We start from the raw sequence: 24,601 nt of genomic DNA, 5'->3' as shown, positions 1-24,601 counted from the left end.
CTACTGGACGGAGGCTGTGAGTACTGGCTCACAGCCGCGTGTCCTCTGAGAACTGTTCAGACAAAGACTCCCTCCAGAGCCAGGCAGGAGCCATAGTGGGTACTGACCACAGAGCCCCCTGTTCCTCCCCACACCCTAGAGCCCAGAGGTTTCAGTGGCAGATGCTGGATGGACTTCAGATGGTACAGCCGTGGTGCCAGCTCAGAGATGATGAGAGGGCATGTGTCCTGCAGGACACGGGGCCAGTCCAGGTCTGTGGCCATGAGGTGCTGATCCCCGCAGTGGAACAAAGATGCTGGACTGCAGGGGACATAGAGCTTCTGTAAGCCGGAGACTGAAATCAGACCTGCTGTCAGGGAGGCGTGCCACCAGCAGGAGAAGGAAAGGATGAACTCAGGAGGATCCTGCTTCACAGGCCCTCAAAGACCCTCCCCCAGGGCCAGCCAGCAGACGGGGAGTCCTCACACCGGCACATGCCCTGACCAAGGGCAGGAACGCTCCGAGTCCATGAGAACTCTCTTGGAATCCCTTGTCAGCAGGTGACAACCACAGATGAGTAGCTGCCACCCTTGAGGCTCTGATGACCCTCAGAGACGGGGGCTGGACCATCCTACCGCCAGCCCTCCTGTCAGGCAGGGGTGAGCCCCACGAGCAGGGCAGCAATGATCCGCCTCAGAAAGGAGACCCCAGGGTCCTGAGGAGGCTGCTCACGGGTGGGAAAGGAGACCCCAGGGTCCTGAGGAGGCTGCTCATGGGTGGGAAAGGAGACCCCAGGGTCCTGAGGAGGCTGTGCTCAGGTGGGAAAGGAGACCCCAGGGTCCTGAGGAGGCTGTTCACGGTGGGAAAGGAGGCCCCAGGGTCCTGAGGAGGCTGCTCAGAGGTGGGAAAGGAGGCCCCAGAGTCCTGAGGAGGCTGTTCACAGGTGGGAAAGGAGGCCCCAGAGTCCTGAGGAGGCTGCTCGCGGGTGGGAAAGGAGACCCCAGGGTCCTGAGGAGGCTGCTCACAGGTGGGAAAGGAGACCCCAGGGTCCTGAGGAGGCTGTTCACGGGTGGGAAAGGAGACCCCAGAGTCCTGAGGAGGCTGCACGCGGGTGGGAAAGGAGACCCCAGGGTCCTGAGGAGGCTGCTCGCGGGTGGGAAAGGAGACCCCAGGGTCCTGAGGAGGCTGCTCGAGGGTGGGAAAGGCAGAATGGTGAGGAGCTGGGCTGTGGTGGCCTGTGGGTGCCACCTACACACCTTCTTCAGACCCAGAAACAGAGCTGTCTCCTTCAGGAACCACCCAAGCAGTGAGCCTCCCTTCCCATGTGTCCCTCATCAGTGGTCACTGCCACCCGCATGGCCTCTTGCTTCAGTTAGCAGGAACTCTGAAGGCTCTTCGCAGCTTCCGACCACCTCCCAGATCAGCTGGGCTGCCTGCTACGTCTGCATGTCTCTGTGCCCAGAAGTCATGTGTTGACAAGGGACTCTCCAGTGTTATGGCGTTGGGAGGTGGGGCCACGGGAGGCCATTAGGTCATGAGGGGGGAGCCCCCCTAATGGCAATAGTGTCCTTATAAAAGATCCAAGAGCTCATGCATCCCTGTCACCACAGGACACAGAGAGATGGCGCCATCTGTGAACTGGAGGTAGCCTCACCAGAGAGTGCCTCTGTGCAGCCTTGGTCCTGGACGGCCCAGTCTGTGGTGCTCTGCTAAGGCAGCTGAACACACTCCCTGGGCACCTGCTCTGCTCACCTCGTCCTCGCACCCATGTGGACGGGCTCACCCAGGCCTACTCCTAGACACGGGGAGAAGTGAAGGCCTTGCAAGCCTGGTCAGCCACCTGAGACAGGAGACGCTATCTGCGTGATGCCACAAGGCTCCGTGGGAGTGCCCACCCCCAGGCAGGCCATCTGAGGCTGACTCAGCATGGCTCTGCCTTTTCTTCTCTGTGGGTCTTCAGGAATCACCCCATTTTGCTGGCAGGCACCATGCTGCTTTGCTTTGAGCAGCACATGGCTCTGGGTACCAAAGCCAGGGTCATGAGCTCACGTTCCCCGTGGACCAGCCAGCTTGGGCCAGTTCCACAGCCTCACACACCTCACAGTTCTCTGGGACCCCTGATCATTCACTAGTGGCTCACACAGAGGACACAGAGGGCCAGCCCATGCTGGCCAAGGGGAGCAACCCCGCCCACACATGTAGAGAAGGATCTCAAGGACCGTGCGGCACTGGTGCAGTGGAGGCTCCTCCGCCAGGGACACGGGCCTGTGCTCTGGACTTGCCATGCTTTCTGCTACTGGGCACCACGTGGAGCATCACCTCCGGTCTGCCAGACAGGAAGAGACCAGCAGTCATACACTGACGGGCATAGCTCCCTCAGTGAGGTGTCGCTCACTATTATCACCTGTCTGGTCACTGGACTAGGAGGTAATTCTGTCTCTGAAACAGTGATGCTGAACTCAAACAATTTTACTGAAATAATTCTTAGTGTGAGCTGAAAATAGGTCTTGTTTTTACTACCCAGCAGCTCATCTCAGGGAACATCTCCTTTAATTTACCCCCTGCTAAAATTTAAATAGCTATGGCAAATTACATAAAACATGATTTGAGGAAATGCAGTTCATCAACTTGTGTGACAAACTCTAACCGATGTTATTTTTGTGACCAAAAAAAAAAAAAGCTTCAGAAGTAGCCCACATGGCTCTACATAGCGATGCGCATGGGGCCATCAACGCTGCAACCGTGGCTGCTTGGACATGCACTAGGTTCTGAGATGACCAATGGTCAGTTTCCTCAGGGCTGGGTGCCGCAGTGGTCAGGAAGGAGCCTGGCCTTGAATGGAGGACACCTGCTTTTCTTCCTCTCCTCTCTGGTGTCTAGCAATAGTTGCCCCACTTGTGATGGACAGCCTCAAGCCCTGGGCCTAGAGTGGTCTAGCTGGAATTCTGGTAGTGTTACATGCAAAATTCACTCGTGAAATTTTTTTTTTGATTCTTAGCAACTAGTTTTGAAATTTAGGTTAGTTTTTCATACACTTCCATATTGCTCTGAGACTTGTTGTATATATATGGATCCTACATATATACTATATATGGTTCATGAATAAATAAATGTTATATATGTATAAACTACAGACATGTAGAATCCATATATATGAATCACATAGAGTTTAACACAGATGTGTGTGTGTGTGTGTGTGTGTGTGTGTGTGTATATATATATATATATATATATATATAGAGAGAGAGAGAGAGAGAGAGACTTAAATATACTTACATAGTTTAATAGATGGATAGCATTGCTTTATATACCTAGACTGAAATTTATTTATATCAGACATATTGGAATTTACTTAAACCTTTTTGGTTTTTAACAGATGATTTTGAATTAAGTAAGTTTGTTTGCAAAAAGATTTTAAATAAACAAAGGTCACTTCCAGGTGACACGCAGGTCTTCCTATTCCTCAGGCTCCCTTTACGTCTCACCCCACATGCTGTAGGGTCGACTCTCCCCTGAAGACAGCTAACTGACCCTTCCATCTGGGCTCTTGGGGGACGGAGGAGACAGCAGTAAGTGAGGAAACCCAGCTGCTCCCATGCCTGCAGGTCTGGGGAAGTGGAGGCCTGGGGAGGGTGGTGTGGACAAAGTTCCGTCCTCTTTGATGCCCCTGGAGGTCACTTCACCATTTTTGTGTGTCCCGAGGCTGCAGGAGAGTGCAGGGTGCTTCTATTATAGAGAATTGAGACCTTCGGCCTCTCAGGGCAAGAGTGTGATTCAGAGATTTGAGGACCCCCTAAATGCCCAGACCCCTGATAAGCTCAAGGTCTTCTCAACATCTTTAGAGAAAGAGTGGGGAGTTTGATAAGGGTGGTATGAGGGCTGGGAGTAAATACACTGCCACCCACGAGGGGTCCCTGACTCACACAACACTGATTTTAAAATTAGGTGAGGCAGCATTTCTCAGGTGATGGTGCGTAGACTAGGAGACAGACCATGGTGCCTGGTTCAACGCTGCACTCACTGGAAAATTCTGGGGAAACCCAGAGTAATCCACAGACAGCACATGCCCCTGGGAAAGTGAAGTGGCCAAGTGAGGAGACCACCTGTGGGGGCAGGGACTGCTCATCCAATGCCTTCTACTCGGTTTGAATTTTGCTATGAGCACAGCATTTATAGAATGCGAACATTTTGTGTTTTGAGAAATCTCCAAGTTAAAAAGAAATGCATATGGCAAACGGTGCCAGCACTGGTTGAGCTCTCGCTGGATGCCCCTGGCGTTCTCTGTCGAAACCCTCGATCATCACAACCAAGCTATGAAGCAGATGTCCTCACATGATGCCCAAACTTCTCTCTGCTCTTCAGACCCTTAGCATGTGTATCTTGGCAGGGATGGAGTGAACTCCCGCAAACATCGTTTTGGTTTGGGCTGTGGTGTTCACTGTGCTTTTTGATTCATCTTTCGCAGGAGCAAGTGTTGGTCAGTGTTGAAAAGTGAGATCAGACACGTAGATCTTCGGAACCGGCCCCGAGGTGCCTAGCTGAAGGGTCAGGGTGGTGTCAGGGTGGCCTGGCCCCGAGCCTGTGCCCCTAACACCATGTGTTAGTTAGAACCATGTGATGCCAGAGTCTGCAGACATGGATGCACTTTAGGGTGACATGGTTCAACAATCGGTTGTGTGCAATTAGTTGTGTATTGCATGGTCACCTTGGCATGGGACTTGCTCTTCGCCTCCAGCTATTAGCTAAACATAGCACTCTGGAAATACTGACTTCTAGGATGTCTTCTGATAAGTTCTCTTCATGTTTTAAGTCCTCAAAGTTTTGCTGTTCCTCCTGTTTAATCATCTCTTTACCTTTGGAATATTGCTTTGTGGAAAGATAATACCTGGTACTGAACTGGCAGCCCTGGGGATAGGTGGTTATCTGTGTCTTTGTGGCATCTCAAGCTGTACAATTAATGGACGAGTGACACTGTTTACAGAGTACTAATCAGAGTTAAGTGTAATTATAATTAATGTGTGCTGGTCAGCAAGTGGAAATATGACACTTGTTAATTGAAACTACGTGTAGCCTTAGTAGTCAGGACCCACAGTTGGACATGATGCTGGTCTCTGCTCTTCAGCCACCGGGGCCCTCAGCATGTGTGTCTTGGCAGGGACACCGTGAACTCTGCAACCCTCCTTTTGGAGGCTGTGGTGTTCACTGTGTTTCTAGATTCACCTAAGGCAGGAGCAAGTGTTGGTCCGTGTTGATATTAAGCTTTCTTCTACAGTCAAGACGTTCAACAGGCCATGCCCAGACTCCCGAACACCAGGGAGGGTCCAGCAATCATGGCTGCATTCTAGTCCTGATGTTGGAGTGGGATGGAGCACGAGGGCCCCACGCCTCCAGCAAGGAGAAATCAACTCTACACCTTCCAGGTGAGCGAGCTCAGGTAGGGGCCTCTCCGCACCACAGGACACTGGCACAGCCTGACCAGGGGAGAGCGTACCACCCTGAGCTCACACTGGCCGACCCCTGACATGTCACCCCACCTTTGCTCTGTTGGGGTCTGCAGGTGATTTCATTACCTGCCTCATTTGCGTCATAGGTGACAAACTCTCACGACCTTTTTTCAACTCCTGAAGCTACATTTACAGCATACACTTGGAAAATGGGAGCTTACCGTCCACCCAAATTCACAAAGCAAAAATGAATAAAATCCCAATTCTCCAATTTAACAATGCCGTTTTACCCTGTGTAAATGCACTTTATCATGTCAAATGTCTTCAAAGCTCAATAATTAACGAAGGGTCTAGTAAGATACTGTAAAGCCTATTTCAAAGGCGAATCCAAAGAACAGGCACGCACAGACAACCCTGAATCCTGAGGTGAACACGGCACTCTGTTGGAAGGCGGTCCCCGTCACAGGGCGAGATGGATCGCAGCTCCTCTACAACAAAGTCACTTGCATTCTTTGGCCAGGAACCCTCTGCTTAGCTATCAGTTTCTACCACCTCCAGCTTTGTAAAATAGGCCGTCGACAATGAAAAGCACAGAATTTTCATTTCAAATAATTGGGTTGGCTCACAGAAATTTATGAATATAAACCATATCCCGTACATTGCAGTGTTCTTTTTACCTGTGTGTTCATTTTGAAATTTCCCACAATGAAAATAAAGGTTTTGAAGACAGCACTCAACGTGCTATGGTCGGGAGACCCCTGCGTCAGGGTCTTTCTATGCTGGGTCTCAGTCTGTTTTAAAGTAATCATGGTACCCATCACAGAATGTCAGGCTTTCGAAATTTAAAATCCTCACTCCAGATGGGAACGGTACACAGGACGCAAGGAAGTAGCACCCAGTCAGTCCCTACACGAAGCCCCTTCTGACGGGTGGGTAGCTCCTCTCTAACCAGGCAGAACACCTGACCTTGCTGAGAGCTGCTGTGCTTCCGTCCTACCTTGGTAAATGGCTTTGAATCCAGGGGAGCCAATGCTGTCGTCAGACTGCAGGTGGAGCCACATCTGGTTGCTCATGCTCACGATGAGGTCGGGAACGCTGGAGCCCGTGAGCCTGCGCAGAACAGGGAGTTAGAACCTGGTCAAAGACAACTTTACTCAAGTCACTCTGACTTTCGCCTGGGAGGAGGGTCTTGCTGCTTAGGCAACCAAACCCTGGAGGACTGGACAGCAAGGCCTCCCTCGGGGAATCTACGACCACTTGTGGTTTACCCTAGTACTGAAGAATTGAGGTCACCCACATTTCACAGTGAGTACTCCATCTCTGCAAAGGTACATCTCTTATTATAAAAATCAGCTTCATGTGATGGACCACCTCATTTGCCTGCCACTGAGGGCATCCCCAGAAGCAAACTTAGGCTGCTAAAACTGGGACAATCTTGGGGAAAATGGGGCCACTGGCCATGCAACATGACCCCATGGTAGGTACAGGTTCATTCACAAAATGATTGGATTGACCAGCGTAGATTGATCATGTACCTTCTCACAATCTGTATTAAAACTCATCATAGGTAATCACATGTTTAAAAAAATGGCAAAGAAGAAGAGCGTGCCTAGCAGAAACAGACTCAGCAGCACTCCTGAGCTTCCCCGCTGCATGTTAATGCCCAGGTCAAGCCACGCAGCGCTTCAGTGAGGCATTCAGGGTACGTTAATAAAACAGTCACAGAGCAGCTGCTGTCAGCCAGTGAAAAGAAACACTGAATCCATTGACTGAACCTGATGTGCCGACAGAAAAGCATGTTGAAATAGAAAAAGTGCAAGAAAGAAATCAATTCAACCAAAACAAATGTCCCTAATCAAATAGGAAGCTTTGCTTTCGGCAAAGTAGTTTCAGGAATATGAACACATGATTTAGCCCATCAATCATATCATCTGTCTATCAACCCAGCATTCTTGTTGGAGGCACAGAATACCTGGATCTTGAGAGCAAGATGAACAACAGTCATTACTGAGAAGTAGTGCAGTGGCATTACCCACAAGCCCCAGAGAGCAGGTGTCCCAGTGACTGACGTGCAGTCCGCAAGCACACATGGTTTTCTGGAGATGTGTTTTTGTTGGCAAGATTGTTCTTTTCTGCATGGATGAGTTGTTTCTTCCTTGTTTGATTTGAAGAGAGATTTGTTTTCCTCTTCATGCACATATTTTATTGAAGTGTAACAAACAAAAATGTGCATGGATCATAAATGACTCTCTCTGGGGCTCTGTGTAAAATGAACCACCACACAGATCAGCAAGGGTACCAGCACCCAGAGGCCTTCCTCCGCCTGCCCCCTTGCTCCGACCTGGATGAAACATGACTGGGTTTCCTGTTTTTATGGCTTTCTATGAATGAAGTCATGCTCTGCATGACATTTGGTTCAGCATCACCTGGTGCAGCTTACTCATGCTCGTTTGTATTTCATTCATTGTAATTTCCACATGGAATCACATTGTGCCTATATGTATAAGAAGGGGTTAATGTTGATTAATGTTGAAGATTAATGTTGTGTTTTTGAAGTTTTTATTGAGACAATTGTGAATACCTATAAAATAGTTAGAATCAATATGTATTTTTCCCCTAGTTTCTCCTGATTCTAACATTCTGCAAAATTATAACGTAACGTCAGAACCAGGATATTGGCACTGATACGGTGTGGCTGTCTGGTTCACACCTCCTGTGTGTGTAGCTCCATGTTAAGGCACCCGTGTGGGTGGGAAATCCACCCTTCAGTCTTTACAGACCAGTTCCATCCCTGCAGAATTCCCTCAGGAGGTACCACACTGACTTCCTCCTGCCACCCCCACCCACCGCCTCTGTCCCTCGCCCTTGGCAACCCCACTCTGTATCTCCACGTCATTTTCATTTAAACATACTATGCAAGTGGAATCATCATGTTTAGCCTTTGGGATCGACTGTGTTCAGTTGTCTTAAATCCCTGGAGCTCCGTCCAAGGGTTGGTTTGTCCGAGGGCTGATTTCTTTGTGGCACTGGGTAGGATCTCATGGTGTGGACACGCCACAACCAGCTCGGTCACTCATCTGCTTATTGGGATGACTGTAGTTTGCTACATGACACACAAAACTGCTTTGAATGCTTATGTGCAGATTTTTCTAGAACACAAATCTTCATTTCTCTGAGACAAATACCCAGGAATGTGATTGCTGGGCCATATAATCACACGTTTAGTTTTTAAATAAACATCCAACCTTGTTCCCCAGACTAGAGGTACAATTATTGCATTGCCATCAGCAACGTGTGAGCAACACAGTCTCTGTGCCTTCCACAAGAATCTAGCACTCCAGTGGACGTACTCTCTAGCCACTCTGACACACGAGCAGGTCACTAACTTGCCAAGGACCTTGCTGTATACTTAGTGCCATGTGCACACCCTCCTCAGTGGAAGGTCTGTGCGTGTCTCTGACTCCTTTCAGTTGGATGGCTTCCCTCGCCCTGCCTCCCCTCCCACCCCCTTCCAGTATGCAGAGCTATGTCATAGAGTACAGCGCAGACCCTTGTGTTTTGTCATAGACACGGGTTGCAAATAATTTCTCAGGGTCTGTAGCTCATCTCCGCGTTCATATGTCCATTTATAGGAAAACAAAAATTTACCTTCTACGGATTGTGATTTGGTGTCAAAATTGAGAAGAATTTGCCCAAAAAGTTCATGTATGTCTGTTTCTAAAACCTTTTATAGGTTTACATTTTAGACTCAAGTCCTTGGTTCATCTTGACCTAATTTCTGTGAAGTCATGAGTCTGAGCACCTGCAGGTGCCCTAGCAGGGCTGGTGCTCCGCCTGCAGGTCCCTGTGCTCCAGGCCACTAACCCAGACGGTTTTCGTCACTCCCCATGCATTTAGGTCTTGGATTTCTTCCACTACCATTTTTGTAATTTTTTTTTTGAAATTAAATTAAATCAAGATTGTATTGTGTACACAAAAGCTGGCCAGAACTGTCTCTTACAAAACTCCATGCTAGAGATCACCCCCCCCTTTTTTCCCCATTTTTGTGATTTTTAGCACATATATATTTTTAAGTTTAAACCAAAGTATTTAACTTGCTTTATAGCAATCATAAAATTTTTGTGTTTTTTAAGTTTCTGTATGTTTATAATTACTATATTAAATGTGACTTGTTTTTATTTAAATACTTTTTTTGTTATAGGTGAACACAATACCTTTATTTCTGTTTTTTTCTTTTTTTTTATTTTTATGTGGTGCTGAGGATCAAACCTAGTGTCTTACTCTTGCTAGGCGAGCGCTCTACCTCTGAGCCACAACCCCAGCCCTATGACTTGTTTTTTAATTAGATTTATCACTTGTATCAGTTGGAAAGGGATCAAATTTTGTCTTATTGAGTTTCCTCTATTTTTTATCTCATTAACTAAGCTTTATGTTAATTATTTCCTCTCTTTAATATCATCTGGTACAGTTTGCTCTTCTGTAACTGCATGAAACAGCAGCTTAGATCATTGATTCACATCTCTTATGTATACAGTAAAGACTTCCACTTAAGAAAACTTTTTAACAGTAGCATTCTCATTCTCATTCAGTTCTAAGTAGTGTCTAATTTTAAGAATAGTTTATTTCTCAGTCTATCTTAAAACATTTAAGTATTTTCTAATAATAATCTAAAATTATTCTGGCTATTTATAATTTGGTCAGAGAAAATACTCTGCATAATTTTAATCTTGTGATATTTATTAAAATGAGCATCACTATTTGGAATATAGTCCATTTCACTGAAAGTGCCAGAGGCATTGGAGTCAATGGTATTCTGTGGGAGTAGTTGCCGAGATTTCTACGTATCAAGTTTGTATTCAGGTTGCTCAAACATGCCACAGGGCGGCTGATCTCTCTTCTGACTGCTGCATTTAGAGACTTTGTGAAAATACCCGCTTAGCCGTGAGGCTCCTGCCCGGCTTGCAGCGAGGTCCATTTCTGTTACACATTGTGAGAGCGCGTTCACATCCAATGCCGCCCTGTGTGGCTGCACCGTCCTCCTTCCCCCACAACACTCCTCCACTGCTGTCCAGTGCTGCGATGACACACATGTGGGATTTCCCCTTCTGTGTTAGTTCTTACCAGGAGCCTGCTCTGGTAGGTCTGCGTCTGTCCTTGCAGGAGTGACGGGGTCGCTTTACCTCATTTCCACCCAGCCTGCTTTGCCCTTGCTGTGCCTGGTGACCGCTGTTTTCCTTGCCGACTGACCAAGGACATCTTGATCCCCCTTCAGCTCCCAGCTTCTTCTTTCTCAGCACTTCACAGTGTCAGTGTCTTGGGCTCCACTTCCTCCCTCACATGCAGAAGCTTCTCTCAGCCTTGCTTGGTCTTCTGAAAATAATGTCTCTTGTTTATGCAGGTTAAAGAGCTTTTCTTCTGATTTTATCAGCATTATTACAATAATCTAGACTGAACTTTGCTTGCATTAAACTGACTGTAAAATCACCTACTTCTGAATTTCGATGTCTGTGGTCAGGTCTGGGAATTCTTGGTGGCAATCTCCTCCCACACAGCTTTTGCCCTATTCTCTGTCTCTCTTCTACAACTCAGGGACCTTTTCTGCATAGACTCCTCTTCCTTTTGTCTTTCTGTCTTGGTTTAATTATTTTCTCCTAATCTATCTTCTAGTTCAAACCATACATGTTGAGTTCTTTATTTCAAGTATTTTTCAGTTCTTGAATTTCTATTTGATTGATGTTATAGATTGAAGGTTTTTGCAGAAATTGTAGATCACTTTAGTTATTTTCTTAAACATTCTAGTCATAGCACATTAGTACACTTCCTTATTGTTACTGAAAATCTTGGTCTTCATTCTACTGGACTATTTTTGTGGGCGGGCGGGGGGCGGTCATTGGAGCTGTTTCTGGACACTGCCCACGATTTCTGACTGCCAGGTTTGCACCAGCCATCGAGCAGCACAGTGTGCTGTCCTACCCCAGAGAACCTGGAGTCTCTTCTGCCAGCTGGAGGCCACGCTGGCCCCACCAGTCAGTGGACGATCCAAGCCTGCTTCAGGCCAGTGGTTTCCAGTGCTTATCTTGTCTTAAAACACAGTCAGGAGGCTAGGATTTTTATAAGAAGGTCTCCATGAAAAGTCAGGCCACCTACCCCAGTCTTGCTCTACAGCTTGGTGACAACCCAAAGCCTTGCTGAGCTGTGCACACCAGCTCAGCAGCTCTGCAGGTTGGCTTCTTGGCTTCTAAATCCACAGAAGAGAGAGGGCACTGCCTTCCCCCCTCCCTTCTGCCGGGACTGGCTCAGCATCCCTCCCCTCTGCCTTCCGTGTCCACCCCCTCTCTGCTGTCAGACCTGCTCACTTTGAGGTCCATGGGTCCAGTGATGAAGTCTTGCATTTCTGATCATTGTCTTCTGTCATCTGACCCCACAGGAGGCCGAGTCTCACACAGACAGTTCTTCCAATATGACTGAAGGTCCTTGACCCTTCAAGGCCATGACCTCCTGGTCCAAACTTGATCCTCACTATTCTTTACAATAAAGAACTTAGGCTCCAACCCTTTTCTCTGACCATGTCAAACCTTTCGAGTTACTTGCTCCCAGGGAGACCTACGCTCAAGCTCCTGGGACACATGCTGTTGGGTTCATGACACCACCACTCAGCGTGGACACCTGGCTGATACTCTAGGCTGCTCGCACCAGCGTCCACAGTTCTCTGTCCCATCTCTCTGACACACCACTGGCTTGAGGTCAGCCTGCTGAACTCTCTATCTTCCCTCACAGGGGCAGAGGAAAGCTGGTGAAGAATCTGCTGGGTTTGTGGACAGGTATTTGCCATCTCCAGGTTCCAGCTAATCTCTCACAGCCACACCCTTCTCCTGGGTTCAGCCGGCATTTTCCCCATTCCCACTGGCTGTTGCCCAGCCATCTCCGTTTTCCTCAAGCCCCTCCCCAGACCTTATGGTCCGCACTCTGTGCTGGTCACTTCCACTGCAAGTGCAGGAGGAAGAGCATTTAAGGGAACCAGACATGGACGCCTGCCCCTGTGAGTCACTCGACCTCCTGGTGCCCTGTCCTTCTGCTGGGAAGTGATCCTGGAGGGTCAACTTGGCCCCTTTAAGACCCCTGTGCCACTCCTTCTCTTTATTTCCCTGTCTCAGGTCATCTCATGCCGGCTGCACTGACATCTTCCTGAAACCCAGCCCCTGGCTCTTCCCTCCTGGACATTTGATTTAATTTTAAATTGTTAAAAATTTAATTATCATGTAGAAAGTTCCCAGACATGGGGAAGCCTTACATGGCCTAGGTAACTATTTGAGGCATACCTCGGAGTGCTATATGGAAATTGCTGCAGGTCCACACTGCACTTGATTTCAATTCAATTTTTTTCCATGAATTACTATGAAATTGAATAAGCTAATACGTTGCCCTGTTACCCACAAAGTTCATGTATCTTATTCTTTTTAGAATTTATTTTAAACCTTTACTTATTTGAGTGCTATGTACATGGAAACATTTGTATTATACATTATAATTAATTTTAAGATTAATTAGTCAAAAGCTAATGTTTTAAAAATATACAAAAATAAAAATATTTTATAATTGGTATTTTTAATTTCAGATTATTTTATGATCATTTGAAACAAAAATTTGTCCTTTTATTTCCTCTTTGAGGTTTGCAAAATTTGTTTAATTTGCTAGCAACCACAGATGACTTGTTTAAAACAAAGAAGTAAATAATGCCGTTATCTTGCAGCTGCTTATCTGTTTGAAACAGGATTTTTACAGTAATTTGCAAAAGAAAAACACAACAGACGCTAGCCTGGATACAATACTTTAACATATATCAAACACATAATTTGGAATTCCTTTTTCTAACAGTACCATTTTCTCCAAAATCGACACCATGGAACATAATGTTTTGATTTATACTTAAAAAACAGTACCCCAGTGCAACACGAGGACGTCTGGTCTGTGTGTTAGAGAACTAGACACACTGCTTGGGGAGGAGAAGGGCTGCCCCCTGCCGCAGCCCCTTGGTGGCCCCGGCCAGCCCCACTCCTTCGCTCCAGCCGCGCTGACTTTCCACAATTCTCCAAAATTCTTGGAACCCTTCAGCCTGCAGGTGGGGCTCCCTGGAGTCCCTGATACAGCACTAGGATCCTGGGGGACACTGAGCATCTTCAATGACTGGGAGGGTCCTCACTGGACATGTCTTTTCTTCCTGGGGGGAGGAGGCCTTCTGTTCCAGGTTACTGTAGAGTCCTGCACACTTCAGTGCAGGTGGCCTCAGGTGGGCATCTACTGCGGCATGGCCTCCGTCCAGCTCTGAGCTCTTGCTGACCATGTCTGGGAACAGGTCTGAAACTTTTTGTCCCCACGCTCAGCATAGAGTGTAACATGCATATTATTTTGAATAAATGATTACTTGGAATATAAATCAACTCGCACTGCACTCATTAACTATCTGCATGCTTAGATTGCAAAATTGTATTTCCAAATAATGATCTGGCCTGCGCCTCACTGTGCAGCATACTGAGGACCTGGTGCTTGGGGTTCTGTGGAAGGGCTGTCATTAACTCCCTGGGTGACTTAGTCCGTGGACTTCTCTTGTTTTCCAGATGAGGAGACGGGGAATGACATCCACTGTGGTGGAGGACTCTTAGGCCTGACCCTCCAACTCTTCCAGCAGACAGCAGTGGAGGAGGTGCCTGTGCTAGCCATCAGTCAGTGCCGAGCTGCGTCAGTGGCAGTTACGGGGAAAGGATAAGCAATGCAGACAGCCAGCCCTGACGCAGGCTGGGACTCGAGTGGCGTCTGTTCCTTCTCCCAGCCACGGCTCTTTGCATGACACGGCGTCTAGCCTGGGCCGGGTTCCTGAAAGCTGGGCAGCACCCAGGCTGCACAGTCTCCCTTCTCAGAAAGTCCTCCTGCGGGTCCCTGCTGAAAGGCTCAACTGTGCCGTCCTCGTCCTAGTGCGAGGAAGTGCTCCTATGAGAGAGCTGGGCTGGGACTCAGCGGGTTTCTCTGCCTCCACACCCCTCTGCAGTTCCACTGTCGTGGCTGTCCTGATGGCTGTTGTGGGCAGTGCCAAGCAAAGTCCTCCTTCCATGACCACATGTATCGGTTGTTCTTAAATGTTGGCAATTAGAACTACAGAGGCTGAATACTTAGGGTTAAACTTTACTTGAAATGTTATTTCCCTCTGGTAATACCTGGAGATGAGATTGCTGGTTCATGTGACTAATGCGTATTTACCTTCATATGAAACCACCTGCTACTTTTCCAAAATGGTCTGTCACTGTGCATTCTCACTTGCAGTCTCAACGGTGACAGATGGCTACTTCTATTTGTGTGACATTATCAAAACTGCGGTGATAGAGGATAGACAGGAGTTCAGGACTGGTGTGGGAGAGGGTGTTACTGCAGAGGTAGGCTGTGGTTTCCCAGAGTAAACAGATTGTTCTATGTCCTGATGTGGGCGGCATTTACATGGATAAGTACTGGTAGTCACATTTGTCAGTCTTTACACACAAAGGTACTGTTTACTGTATGGTAGTTTACAAAAGAAAAAAAAAATTCCAAAATCCTGAAGGAAAAAAATCTGAACATGTCACAAAACTGTCCAGACATAAAATTGATGCAATATGTCACCTGCAGGAAATTGCACCTGCTTTCTACTGGCATATACCCAAAATTAGAGTTGTCAGCTCATCTTCAATATACTCATTTTAATTGTAAATTGGGCAATTGAGAAGTAATTGCCATCCAGAAGATGAAAACTAGCCTAACCCTGAACTATTCTGCAGTATTTATAGTTCTCTGTGTTCATATATTTTGTGACTCCTTCAGGAGGTTAGAGCATTTGCAATACTAAATCGTGTGCTTTGACCTTATCACACAGGAGGTTGAGTCTAGGGTGAGTCACTCTGGCTCCTACCAGCATCACAGTGACGTCAGCAGAGCTGTGGTCTCACCTCTCTGACTCAAGTACTGTCTCAGCAGGGATGTCTGCCTGTAAGGAGCAGGAAACCATTCTATCCAGGTGTGCAGGAGACGACGTGTGTTACATCAACCACGTGCAAACTCTGCTTTAAATTCACCAACCAGCATCAGGATTATCAAGTGTTCATACACTGGACTGTATAAAAAATACCTGATGCAAACATTTTAATCTTACAGATCAAAGCGGAACACAGAAGAGGGGCCCAAAGTGAAGTTATTTCATAGACTGTAGCCCAGACTACAAAAGCAGGTGGACTCCCGTCCTCTGGATGTGAAGACTCTAACTCATTCCCTCTCCCCAGAAAACACACTTGAGCCTTGGAAACAGCACAAGAGGCTACCAGGAGCCACATGGGAACCTGAGCAGAAAGAAGCAGGCCTGGGGGCTGAAACAGCAGGATGCAATGTGCTTTGTGGGCTCCCCAAACAGAAGGCCACTAGCCCCCTGCTTCCCATTCCTGACCAGGCAACAGAACCCCTCCCCCCCGCATATGGCGCCCAGGGACACAGATGGCCTGAAAGCCACAAGGAGAAGCCTCCACCTGCCCTGGGAACACGAGGCTCCCTCCACTGGGAAGGTTCTGAGGAAGAAAGCCAGGAAGACGCTCTGCTGGTCTGGGCCGAGGCTCCCTCCTCATCCCAGGACACAGGAACAGGACTGGGGAGTGGTGTTGGGGAGGTCCCCCTCCCTCTTCACACTAAGAGACATCTCCTCACACTGTTCGTCACCTCGGCCAGCCTGGAGCCCTTCTCCACTGGCCAGCACAGGCAGGGAGCAGTGGGGACCTTCTGCACCAGGACCACAGGCCGACCAAGAGCACCGTGACCACTCTGCTGGTGAGACTCCCGGAGCCTCAGCCACAGGAGCAGCTGAGCCAGAGCCAAGCCTGAACAGGAGCCTGAAACAACAGGTGGAAAGAGTCCCCAGCACGTCCTGCCCAACAGGAAAAGGCACCAGACACGCTCGTCGCTCTAACAGAGGGAAAACCACCCTGCAACGAGGAAGGAGGGTCTCTAACAGCAACAGAGATGAGTCAGAGGACGGAGTTACATGACCAGGACCTCAGAGCAGCTGTCTTACAAACACTGCAGGGATCATTGCCAAATCCCTTCCAAACACGTGGAAAAGAGGAAAAAGAGGTCTCACTGAAGAGAAGTTACCTTTAAAAAGAAATTATGGAAATTAACCTGTGTGATGACAGAAATTGAAATCAACCTTGCTGGAAGGGACCCATATCAAGGTGAAGGAGGAAGGAGGGGAGGTCACCATATTTCCCCTGCCCCAGACACCAGAGAGAGACTGATCACAGGAAGAGGAGAAAGTAGGCTAAGCCTTGCCTTTGGGCCCCGCCCAGCATCCTAGGGTCCAGAGGAAGGGGGGCAGGGGGCAGAAGAGCACCTGGAGAAAGGGCAAGTGGACCTTCTTGAAGGGGCAAAACGAGAGCACAGGCCCAGGGACCAATGAAGAACTCAGGCAAAAGCACTAGAAGATGTGTTGTTGTGTGGTTTTTTTCCCCAGTTCCAGGGATTGAACTCAGGGGCACCTGACCACTGAGCCCCATCTCCAGCCCTATTTTATATTTTGTTCAGAGACAGGGTCTCACTGAGTTGCCTACCATCTTGTCATTGCCGAGGCTGGCTTTGAACTCACGATCCTCCTGCCTCAGCCTCCTGAGCTGCTGGGATTTCAGGCATGTGTCACCATGACCAGCTCATAATGTGATTTTTAAAAACTAAAGAAAAAAGAAAACCTCAACTACACCAAGGAAGAACAAACTGGTGCCCAGAGGCTGGTGTGAGAGACACCAGGAGGCCCTGGGAGGACCTCAAGGCAGAAGCCAAGTCCACCAATGAGCTCTGGGCTCACCACGTTCATCCTTCACAAAGCAGGGAGACCTGAAAGCCCTCAGGCCAGACCTGTCACCATGGATTAAGGGTAGGTAGCACTCCTACCTTTCCTGAAGAGCTCAGGAAGCCCTTCACGTAGAATCAGGTAGGAGAAGGAACCTGGGGTGGGGGATAATGGGGCAGCCGGATACAGCACCCTGCTTTCCACCCTGAGCTCCCGGATCATTCAGCCACAGAAGCAAAAACCACAACACCTTTGGTGGCAGGGAAGATCCAGGAAGGAAGGGGACTAGCATGAAGCGAGGTTCCACACCTTAGGTGGTCAGAGTCACTGTCCTGGCCTCGCCAGGTCCACCCAGCTCCGGCCCAGTGAGTGCCTCTTTAGGTACCAAGGGGCCTCACCAAATAAGGACCTTAATCTTAAGGGTTATCTAGGTGAACCCCAAATGCCATCCCTAGTGTCCACAGGGAGGGGCAGAGGGAGACTCAGGGGAAGGTCAAAGCCCAAGTGACCGTGGAGTGCAGCTGAGCAGGACCCAGAGCAGAGGAGGAGGAGAACCTGCTCAGACTGCTCCCTGGAGGGTCCAGGAGGGGCAGAGCAAGCAAGCCCAACTCCAGAGGAGGGAGACCAGCAGAAACAAGTGAGAGAAACAGGAGAAGCAGCGAGACAGACCACCCCTCCTAAAGTCAGCTCAACTGCCAAACCCTGGGGAAGAGGGCAGAGAGGTGCATGGGAAGACGCAGACCCCACCCGCTGCCCGCATGAGCTGTGGAACCAGGATTACGACAGATCCAGCAGCCATCAGGAGGATAACAAGGAAATGTTATGATCACATTCAAGCTCGTAATTTCAACCAGTTATTAAAAATGGACAGATTCTTCAAAAACTACAAAGTGCCCAAACTGAACCAAGATCAAAGAGTCCCCAAAGCCTTATAACCATTACAGTACTTGATGTTATGACTAAAACGTTCCCCCAAAATAAAGTCTACAGGCCCAGATGTTTTCACTGGGAATTGCATCAAACTTTTATAGAAAAATTAACAGCAAACTTTCATGAATTCTTCCAGAAAACAGAAGAAGAATGATTCATCATTCATTAATGAGGCCAGTATTAATCTGATACCAAAACTAAAGACAGTGGTGCAAAGAACTACACATCAATCGCTTTAATGAATGTAGGTGCAAACACCCTAAATAAAATACAGAAAACTGAATCCAACAATGTGTGAAGAAATCAACTGCACCACAAGAGGAACTGTACTACCTCTACGCAAGGCCAACTAACACCGGATGCTCCACCGAGGGAACCCGCCATCGGAGCAAGCTCAAGAAGGAAAATGCTGCTCTGTCTTGGCTGACATCGGAGGAGCATGTGCTCAAGGACGGGAGGACGATGTGGTGAGCACGTCAGCCCTCTCCAGGAAAGCAGTTCCCATCACAGCCCCAGCAAGGGCTTGGTCACATGCACCAGGCTACGCTCAAGCTGAGTGGAATGGCCCAGGCCCTGCAGCAGCCAGGACACTGGACGCTGAACAGCAGTGAGAGACACCACTGTGACAGCATCACTCACCATGGCCACGGGGTCACAAATGTGTGGTTTGGGTAGAGAACTAGACATAGTAGTGACACAGAACAGAGAACCCAGGAATGACCCCCACTAACACACCCCGGGGTTTTGATAAAGGCACAAAACCCATTCAATGGATGAAGGACAGTCCTTTCAAAAATGGTGCTGGGCAATCTGTCATGCAGATGGCGGGGCAGAATGGTGAGCCCAACCTACGCCAAGGACCTTTCATAAAAACTAACTCAAATGGGGAGTAGCTTTCAGGGTAAACTGGAAAGCTGCACAAATTGTAAGAAAATGCCTACCGGAGCGTTGCTGGGCTCTCGTACTGGACAGAGTCCTCAGGCCCGACACCAAAGCACTTCATGCACAACATCCATTAGACCTCATCAACACAAGCAAAAGAGATCATTTATCTCAAATATACAAAGAATCCTCAAAGTAAACACTCAGCAAATGCAACTAGGGACTAGAGAAAGACATCGCAGACCCAGTGCCCAGGTGAGTGTGCCAATGGGGAGCAGCACAGGCAAGGTGTCCAGCACCTTGGCCACCAGGAAAATGAAAACCGAGACCACAAGAGATATCGCCAGAAATCTATCAGAGCAGAGAAACAGTGACAACGCCAAGCCAGTGCAGGTGTGAGGAACTGGGTCACCTGGAGCGAGGGTGAGAATGTGAAGTGACAGAGCCGCTCTGGGAAGCACTTTGGCCGCGTCTTAGGAAACTAAACACCAGCTAATATGCCACCTGGCAATCACACACCTGGGTATTTTTCCAAGAGAAATAAAAGCTCATGGTCACACAAATGTTCGTAGCACAATAGTAAAGAACGGGACCCAACCCAGAAGTCCCTCAGCGGGCGGGTGCTGAACAATCTGGTGCATGCCGCGGAATACCAGGAGCACATGGGGAAAGTCAGGCAGGACAGGCCACTCGGTGTGTGACCCCAGCTGCACAGCACCCTTGCAATGGCCTGTGAGAGCTGGGGTCAGAGTTCAGGGAAAGGGACAGAGGCTTGGGAGGTGGATGTGACTGGAACGGGAAAGAGGAGGAGCCGTGGCAGAGGGGATTATCTGCACCTCATCTGGGGTGGAAGGAGGAATCTAAACAGGTGACTAGTTTGTGTAGATACAAGTAAAACGAGGACTCTGGGGACATCCGTGGGCTGCCCTAATGTCAACATCCTGGGTGTGAGGTTTTGTAAAGGTGTCTGTCCACTGAAGAGACTGGCCAAGCTGGGCGGGGGTCTGTGTCCTCACCATGGGCTTGGCTGTAGGCCAGACAGCCTCCTTCCTTGGCAGTCATTGGTCAGAGCTGACCTCGTCGGCATCTAGCCAGCAGCTGACACTGCTGTGTGTGTCGAGGGACACCCGAGGAGATGCTGGGTGTGCTTCAGTGTCTTCCTCCTTCCTCCTACCATGTTCCATGGTGGCCGTCGAATCCCAGTCCTGCAGAACGCTGACGGTTTTTTATATTGGGGCAGAAATGATAATTACAGTGATAGAATAATACCTTCCTTTTGTGCTCTTCACAATTTTAGAACCACTTTTCACTTCCCCTTGCATTTGACCTAGCAGTGTTGGAGGTTGAACAGCAGAGGGCAGGGAGCAGGACTTTGGCACTAGAAATGCGGCTGCTTGCTCTTTTAAATACACATATCATTCTCCCCAAAGACAAATCTCGCTTTAAAGTTAATTTAATATCAAAAAACACAACACTTGAAGTGCTCTTGACTGATGAATCATGCAGAGACCCCAAGCTCCTCAGGCTGACAGGCTTGTAGTTTTTGGCTCCTTTAGAGAAAGCCACGTTGGGTGATGCTTGTGATGTACAGCCAGGCCAGCTGGAAGGTCTCTTGCTGCTGGCTCAGGCTGTTGGGACCTGAGCTTGCCGCCGGGTCACTCCCAGGGCTGCCTTCAGACTGAGTGTTCCTGGGGACCTGTGGCATCTTTTGCCCAATGGCAAATCCACTGCTGAAGACAAAGTTCCGTGAGCCCGCAGCATCCCTGGGTTACCTTGCCTCCCCAGACCCTCTGCAGGGGCTGGCATTGGAATCCTGAGTGTCAACAATGGGGCCTGTAGTTCCCAGGTCAGGGTAGTGGGAACTGAGAACCCAGAACATGAAGGGAGCCCAGAGAGCACAATGAAGGTGGCCTGTGGTCACTCAGTCCTATGTGACTTGGGCGAGCTGGTCCTGGTCCTGACCCTGTCCCGTGCTCCCAGGGATCCGGAGCTCCTGTCCTGGTGTAAAGACTCTCTACCGACAGGAAAGTAACCAGGGTTTTACCAGCAACTACACAGAAGTCACACGTGGCCCCAAAGGCTGGGCTGCTCTGTCTGACGGGGTCCACGTCCCTGAGGTACACTCAAGTCACATTGCAGAAACAGCTTACAGAGCAGCCGCCGTCTAATCACAGAGGACACGCATGTCCATCAGTCCTGCGTGCACACAGGAAGAGCTGCTGTGGTTCTCCACACAGAAGGCAGTATCTCCACAACCAATTCCAAAGAGGCATGCATGACGAACACTCCACTAAGTGGAAGGCCTCTCTCAGTGCCGAATCACACGTGGGTGTTTTCAGAGTCCTTGGAGCTTTTATGTGTTGCCAGGGGTTCAAAGAATCTCATTGTAGGGCTTGTAAATTTTCTGAAATTACGTAGGCCCACAGGTTTGTTTAACCTACTCACTCTTAATATCTGTTAAGATTCGAATTTGGAATGTCCCCCACAGGTGTGCGAGTTGAAGACTTGGTCCCCAGAAAGTGATGTCCAGAGAGTCTTTTAGGAGTGATCAGATCCGAGGGCCCCGACCTCAGCCCAGGATCAGTCCATCTGATGTGCTAATAATTGGATGGGTCTACTGGCAGGAAGTGGGAGCCGTCTGCTGGTGGGCCTGGTTGGAGGAAGAGTCCCTAGGGGTGCACCACGGAGGGCTTTCTCTTGTCCCCAGCCCACCCCCACCCTCTTTCCCTTCCAGCTTCCCGGCCACTGTGACCAAGCAGCTTTTCTCCATGGTGTCCTCCTGCCCTGAGGTTCTGCCTCACCTCGGGCCAGAGCTACGGAGCCCGTCGTCCATGGGATGGCCCTCTGAAACCCTGAGCCAGAGGAAACCTTCCCTTCTTTAAGTTGTCCATGGAGAATAGTTTGGTCACGGTGACCTAAAGCTGAATAACTCAATATCCATGGATATTTTTTCATATTGAACATTTTTTTTAAACTTGTACATTTTATGAGTAGGCTGCTTTGTAGACACAAAGGAATTTTAAAAATCTACAAACACAGCCAAAATTTACCTAGAATTGGAACATTTTACTAGAACCTAACAAAATAAATGTTAAGAAACTTTTAAGATTCTGTGACCTTTTCCATCCCAGGCTAAAACCAACAGATAAATGTGCTAGGAGGGCCACGTGCTTCCGATGGGGGTGCCATATGAAGTGGAGAGTCACTGTTAGCACTGCTGTGGGGTCTGTATTTCTACAGCTCATGACAGAAAGCGCCTCTGAGGAGCTATTCACTCCTCACCGTGAGACCATGGATCATCTTCCCTTTTCCCTGTTGAGTCCTACCATACTCCTTGGTATTCAATAAATATTTCTTTGAAGAATCACTCAAAGAAGCTTCTAGATAAGAAGCAGAGAAGGAGAAGAAAATGGCATGTAAACTTTGAGTCAAGAACAGAGCCGTCACTTAACTGTGATCTGTGCTAGAGTGAGACCAGGTTCACAGGCTACGCCAAAGTGGACCCAGGCTCAGAGGCCACACACATGACAGTGGACCCAGGCTCAGAGGCTGTGTCATTGTGAGAACAATAACATGAAGTGTGGGTCACAGCTCCAAGGACCCAATGTCTACTTGGATTGATCTGTAGTCATAATTTCCAGTAATGAAAAGCAGCCTTTCTATTGAAAGATAATTTAAGAGTCATCTTTCTTTATTCCTGACCTAGATTGCTGAGGTGATCTTCCGTGGCCCGGATGTGTGGTGATTGACTCTTGTGATAATATCAAAGACATAGAAACACACAGACCTCTGTGTTTAGGGTCTGTCCTGGTGCATCTGCCCAGGCATGTTTTAATAAAGGCAGAGTGTGGCCCTTCAGCCCAGAACCGGAAGGAAACAGTGGGGGACGCACAGGCCACACAGGACTGGGGCTGCCTGAGGAGCAGGTCCCACAGGATGGATCAGCCCCACCGCGTCCTGTCTGCTAATCCTCGCTCCTGCTCACACAGAGCTCCCTCAGGGGACTGTTCGCCCTGGCAGAGGGTGGACATTAAAACCACATCCTGTGCCTGCAGTCCCCAGTACATCCTGAGCTAATGCAATCTCCAGTCACCACCAGTTAATAGCTGTCATGGCCAGAGGGAGGCCAGGTGAGCAGACATCTTCCCATACAGTCTGCAAATTAAATTCAAGAAGATCATCAATATATATTCTTGCAAAGAGCTCAGCAGAGATTTGTTAAGTAAGTTATTTGATTTTCTCTTGGTTCTGCTGCTCTGGAAAAAGAACCTGAGTACATTCATCCATCTCAGGGAAGACTGGGGGTACTGAAGGACCCCTTGATGTTCACTTGAGGGTTTTTTTTTGTTTTTTTTTGGTGTCATGAAAGTTGAGAAAATAAAAGACCATTAACAGAAATGGGAATTTTAAATACCTCACTTAGGGTGACTTATCTCATTTTTAGGCGATCTCTCTTCCCACATGGGTCCAGAATCCCAGAGGCCCTCACAAAGGGAACCTCGAGACACGGGGTTGATGGCAGTGGATGCCGTTGGGACATAAAGGAGGTTTTTAATGCCTGTGTGATCTGAGGTGTGTGTCTTGAGACCCTGGGTTCTGTGTGCTGTCTGCTAGTTAGATGATCCCACACATCTGTCATTTCTCCAATTAGATCATGAACTCCATGCTGAGAACATCAGCTGGCATGTAAGTGCCTAGAATGTCGGCTGATGCATTGTCTGAAATTACGTGTTTGTTCCAGAAACCAGCGGGGAGCCTCTGACTCTTCTCTTCCTGTAATTTGGTTCACTGAGGAAATAAGTCAGTGGCTCTTCTTTGCTCTGCGGCGGCTGATGAAATGCCCAACTGGTCCTGGTTACATTATGCTTCCCAAAGGGCACCTCAGTTTGATTCAGTTGGCCATTTAGCTTTTCCTGTATAGATTCCAGCTATTGAGAAGAGGCCCTAATAACGCGGATGTCATTGTAATACATAGCTCGCCATTGCTTTCCTAACAACAAGCAGCGTTAAAAAAATGAGTGTATGATTTTAGACCCTTAACAGTAACCTAAGGGATTTTATAGGACATTAACTTGCTGCATTTATATTTTAAATTTTGCATTTATTTAAAACTTTCCTTCATTTATTTTAGTGACATCCTTTCTTAAATTAGATGTTATGGTAATAATAAAGCTATTTTACATGGGGTTACATTTATTAGCTCTCCTGAGTTTTCACATGCATTATTTCATTTTTATCCTTACCACAGGCAGGAAAAGTTTATTATACATATTTTATAGCCATGAAAACAGAGGTACGGAGAGGTAAAATGACTTCCCTCAGGGTCACAGAGACAGTAACTAGCAGAGTGGGAGCCAAAGCTCCATCTTTGACTCCTTGTTTCTGCCTGCAGCTCTGTGCCCAGTACGTCCCAGCCCAACCTGGCAGTGTGCACAGCCCTGGGTCAGAAGTTCGCCAGCTCCATGCCTGCCCCCCCACCCCCACCCCCACCCCCCCCACCCCCCGGCTAAGACTC

The 24,601-nt window shown here is 48.4% G+C and overlaps 1 protein-coding gene across 2 annotated transcripts in view; it reads right to left on the bottom strand.

Annotated features, from left to right (window-relative positions):
* Csmd1 (CUB and Sushi multiple domains 1) overlaps positions 1-24,601 on the bottom strand; it is a 1,636,907-nt gene that overhangs the window by 374,274 nt on the left and 1,238,032 nt on the right. For both annotated transcript variants that reach the window (XM_048792812.1, XM_048792813.1), the window contains exon 12: positions 6,421-6,533. In XM_048792812.1, coding sequence (XP_048648769.1) covers positions 6,421-6,533 — 113 coding nt within the window. The remainder of the gene's footprint in view (positions 1-6,420; positions 6,534-24,601) is intronic.

This window comes from Marmota marmota, unplaced genomic scaffold, assembly GCF_001458135.2.
Source record: "Marmota marmota marmota unplaced genomic scaffold, marMar, whole genome shotgun sequence".
Taxonomy (NCBI): domain Eukaryota; kingdom Metazoa; phylum Chordata; class Mammalia; order Rodentia; family Sciuridae; genus Marmota; species Marmota marmota.
The sequence above is the reverse complement of the archived record's forward strand: the minus strand, read 5'-3'. Positions and strand labels throughout refer to the sequence as shown.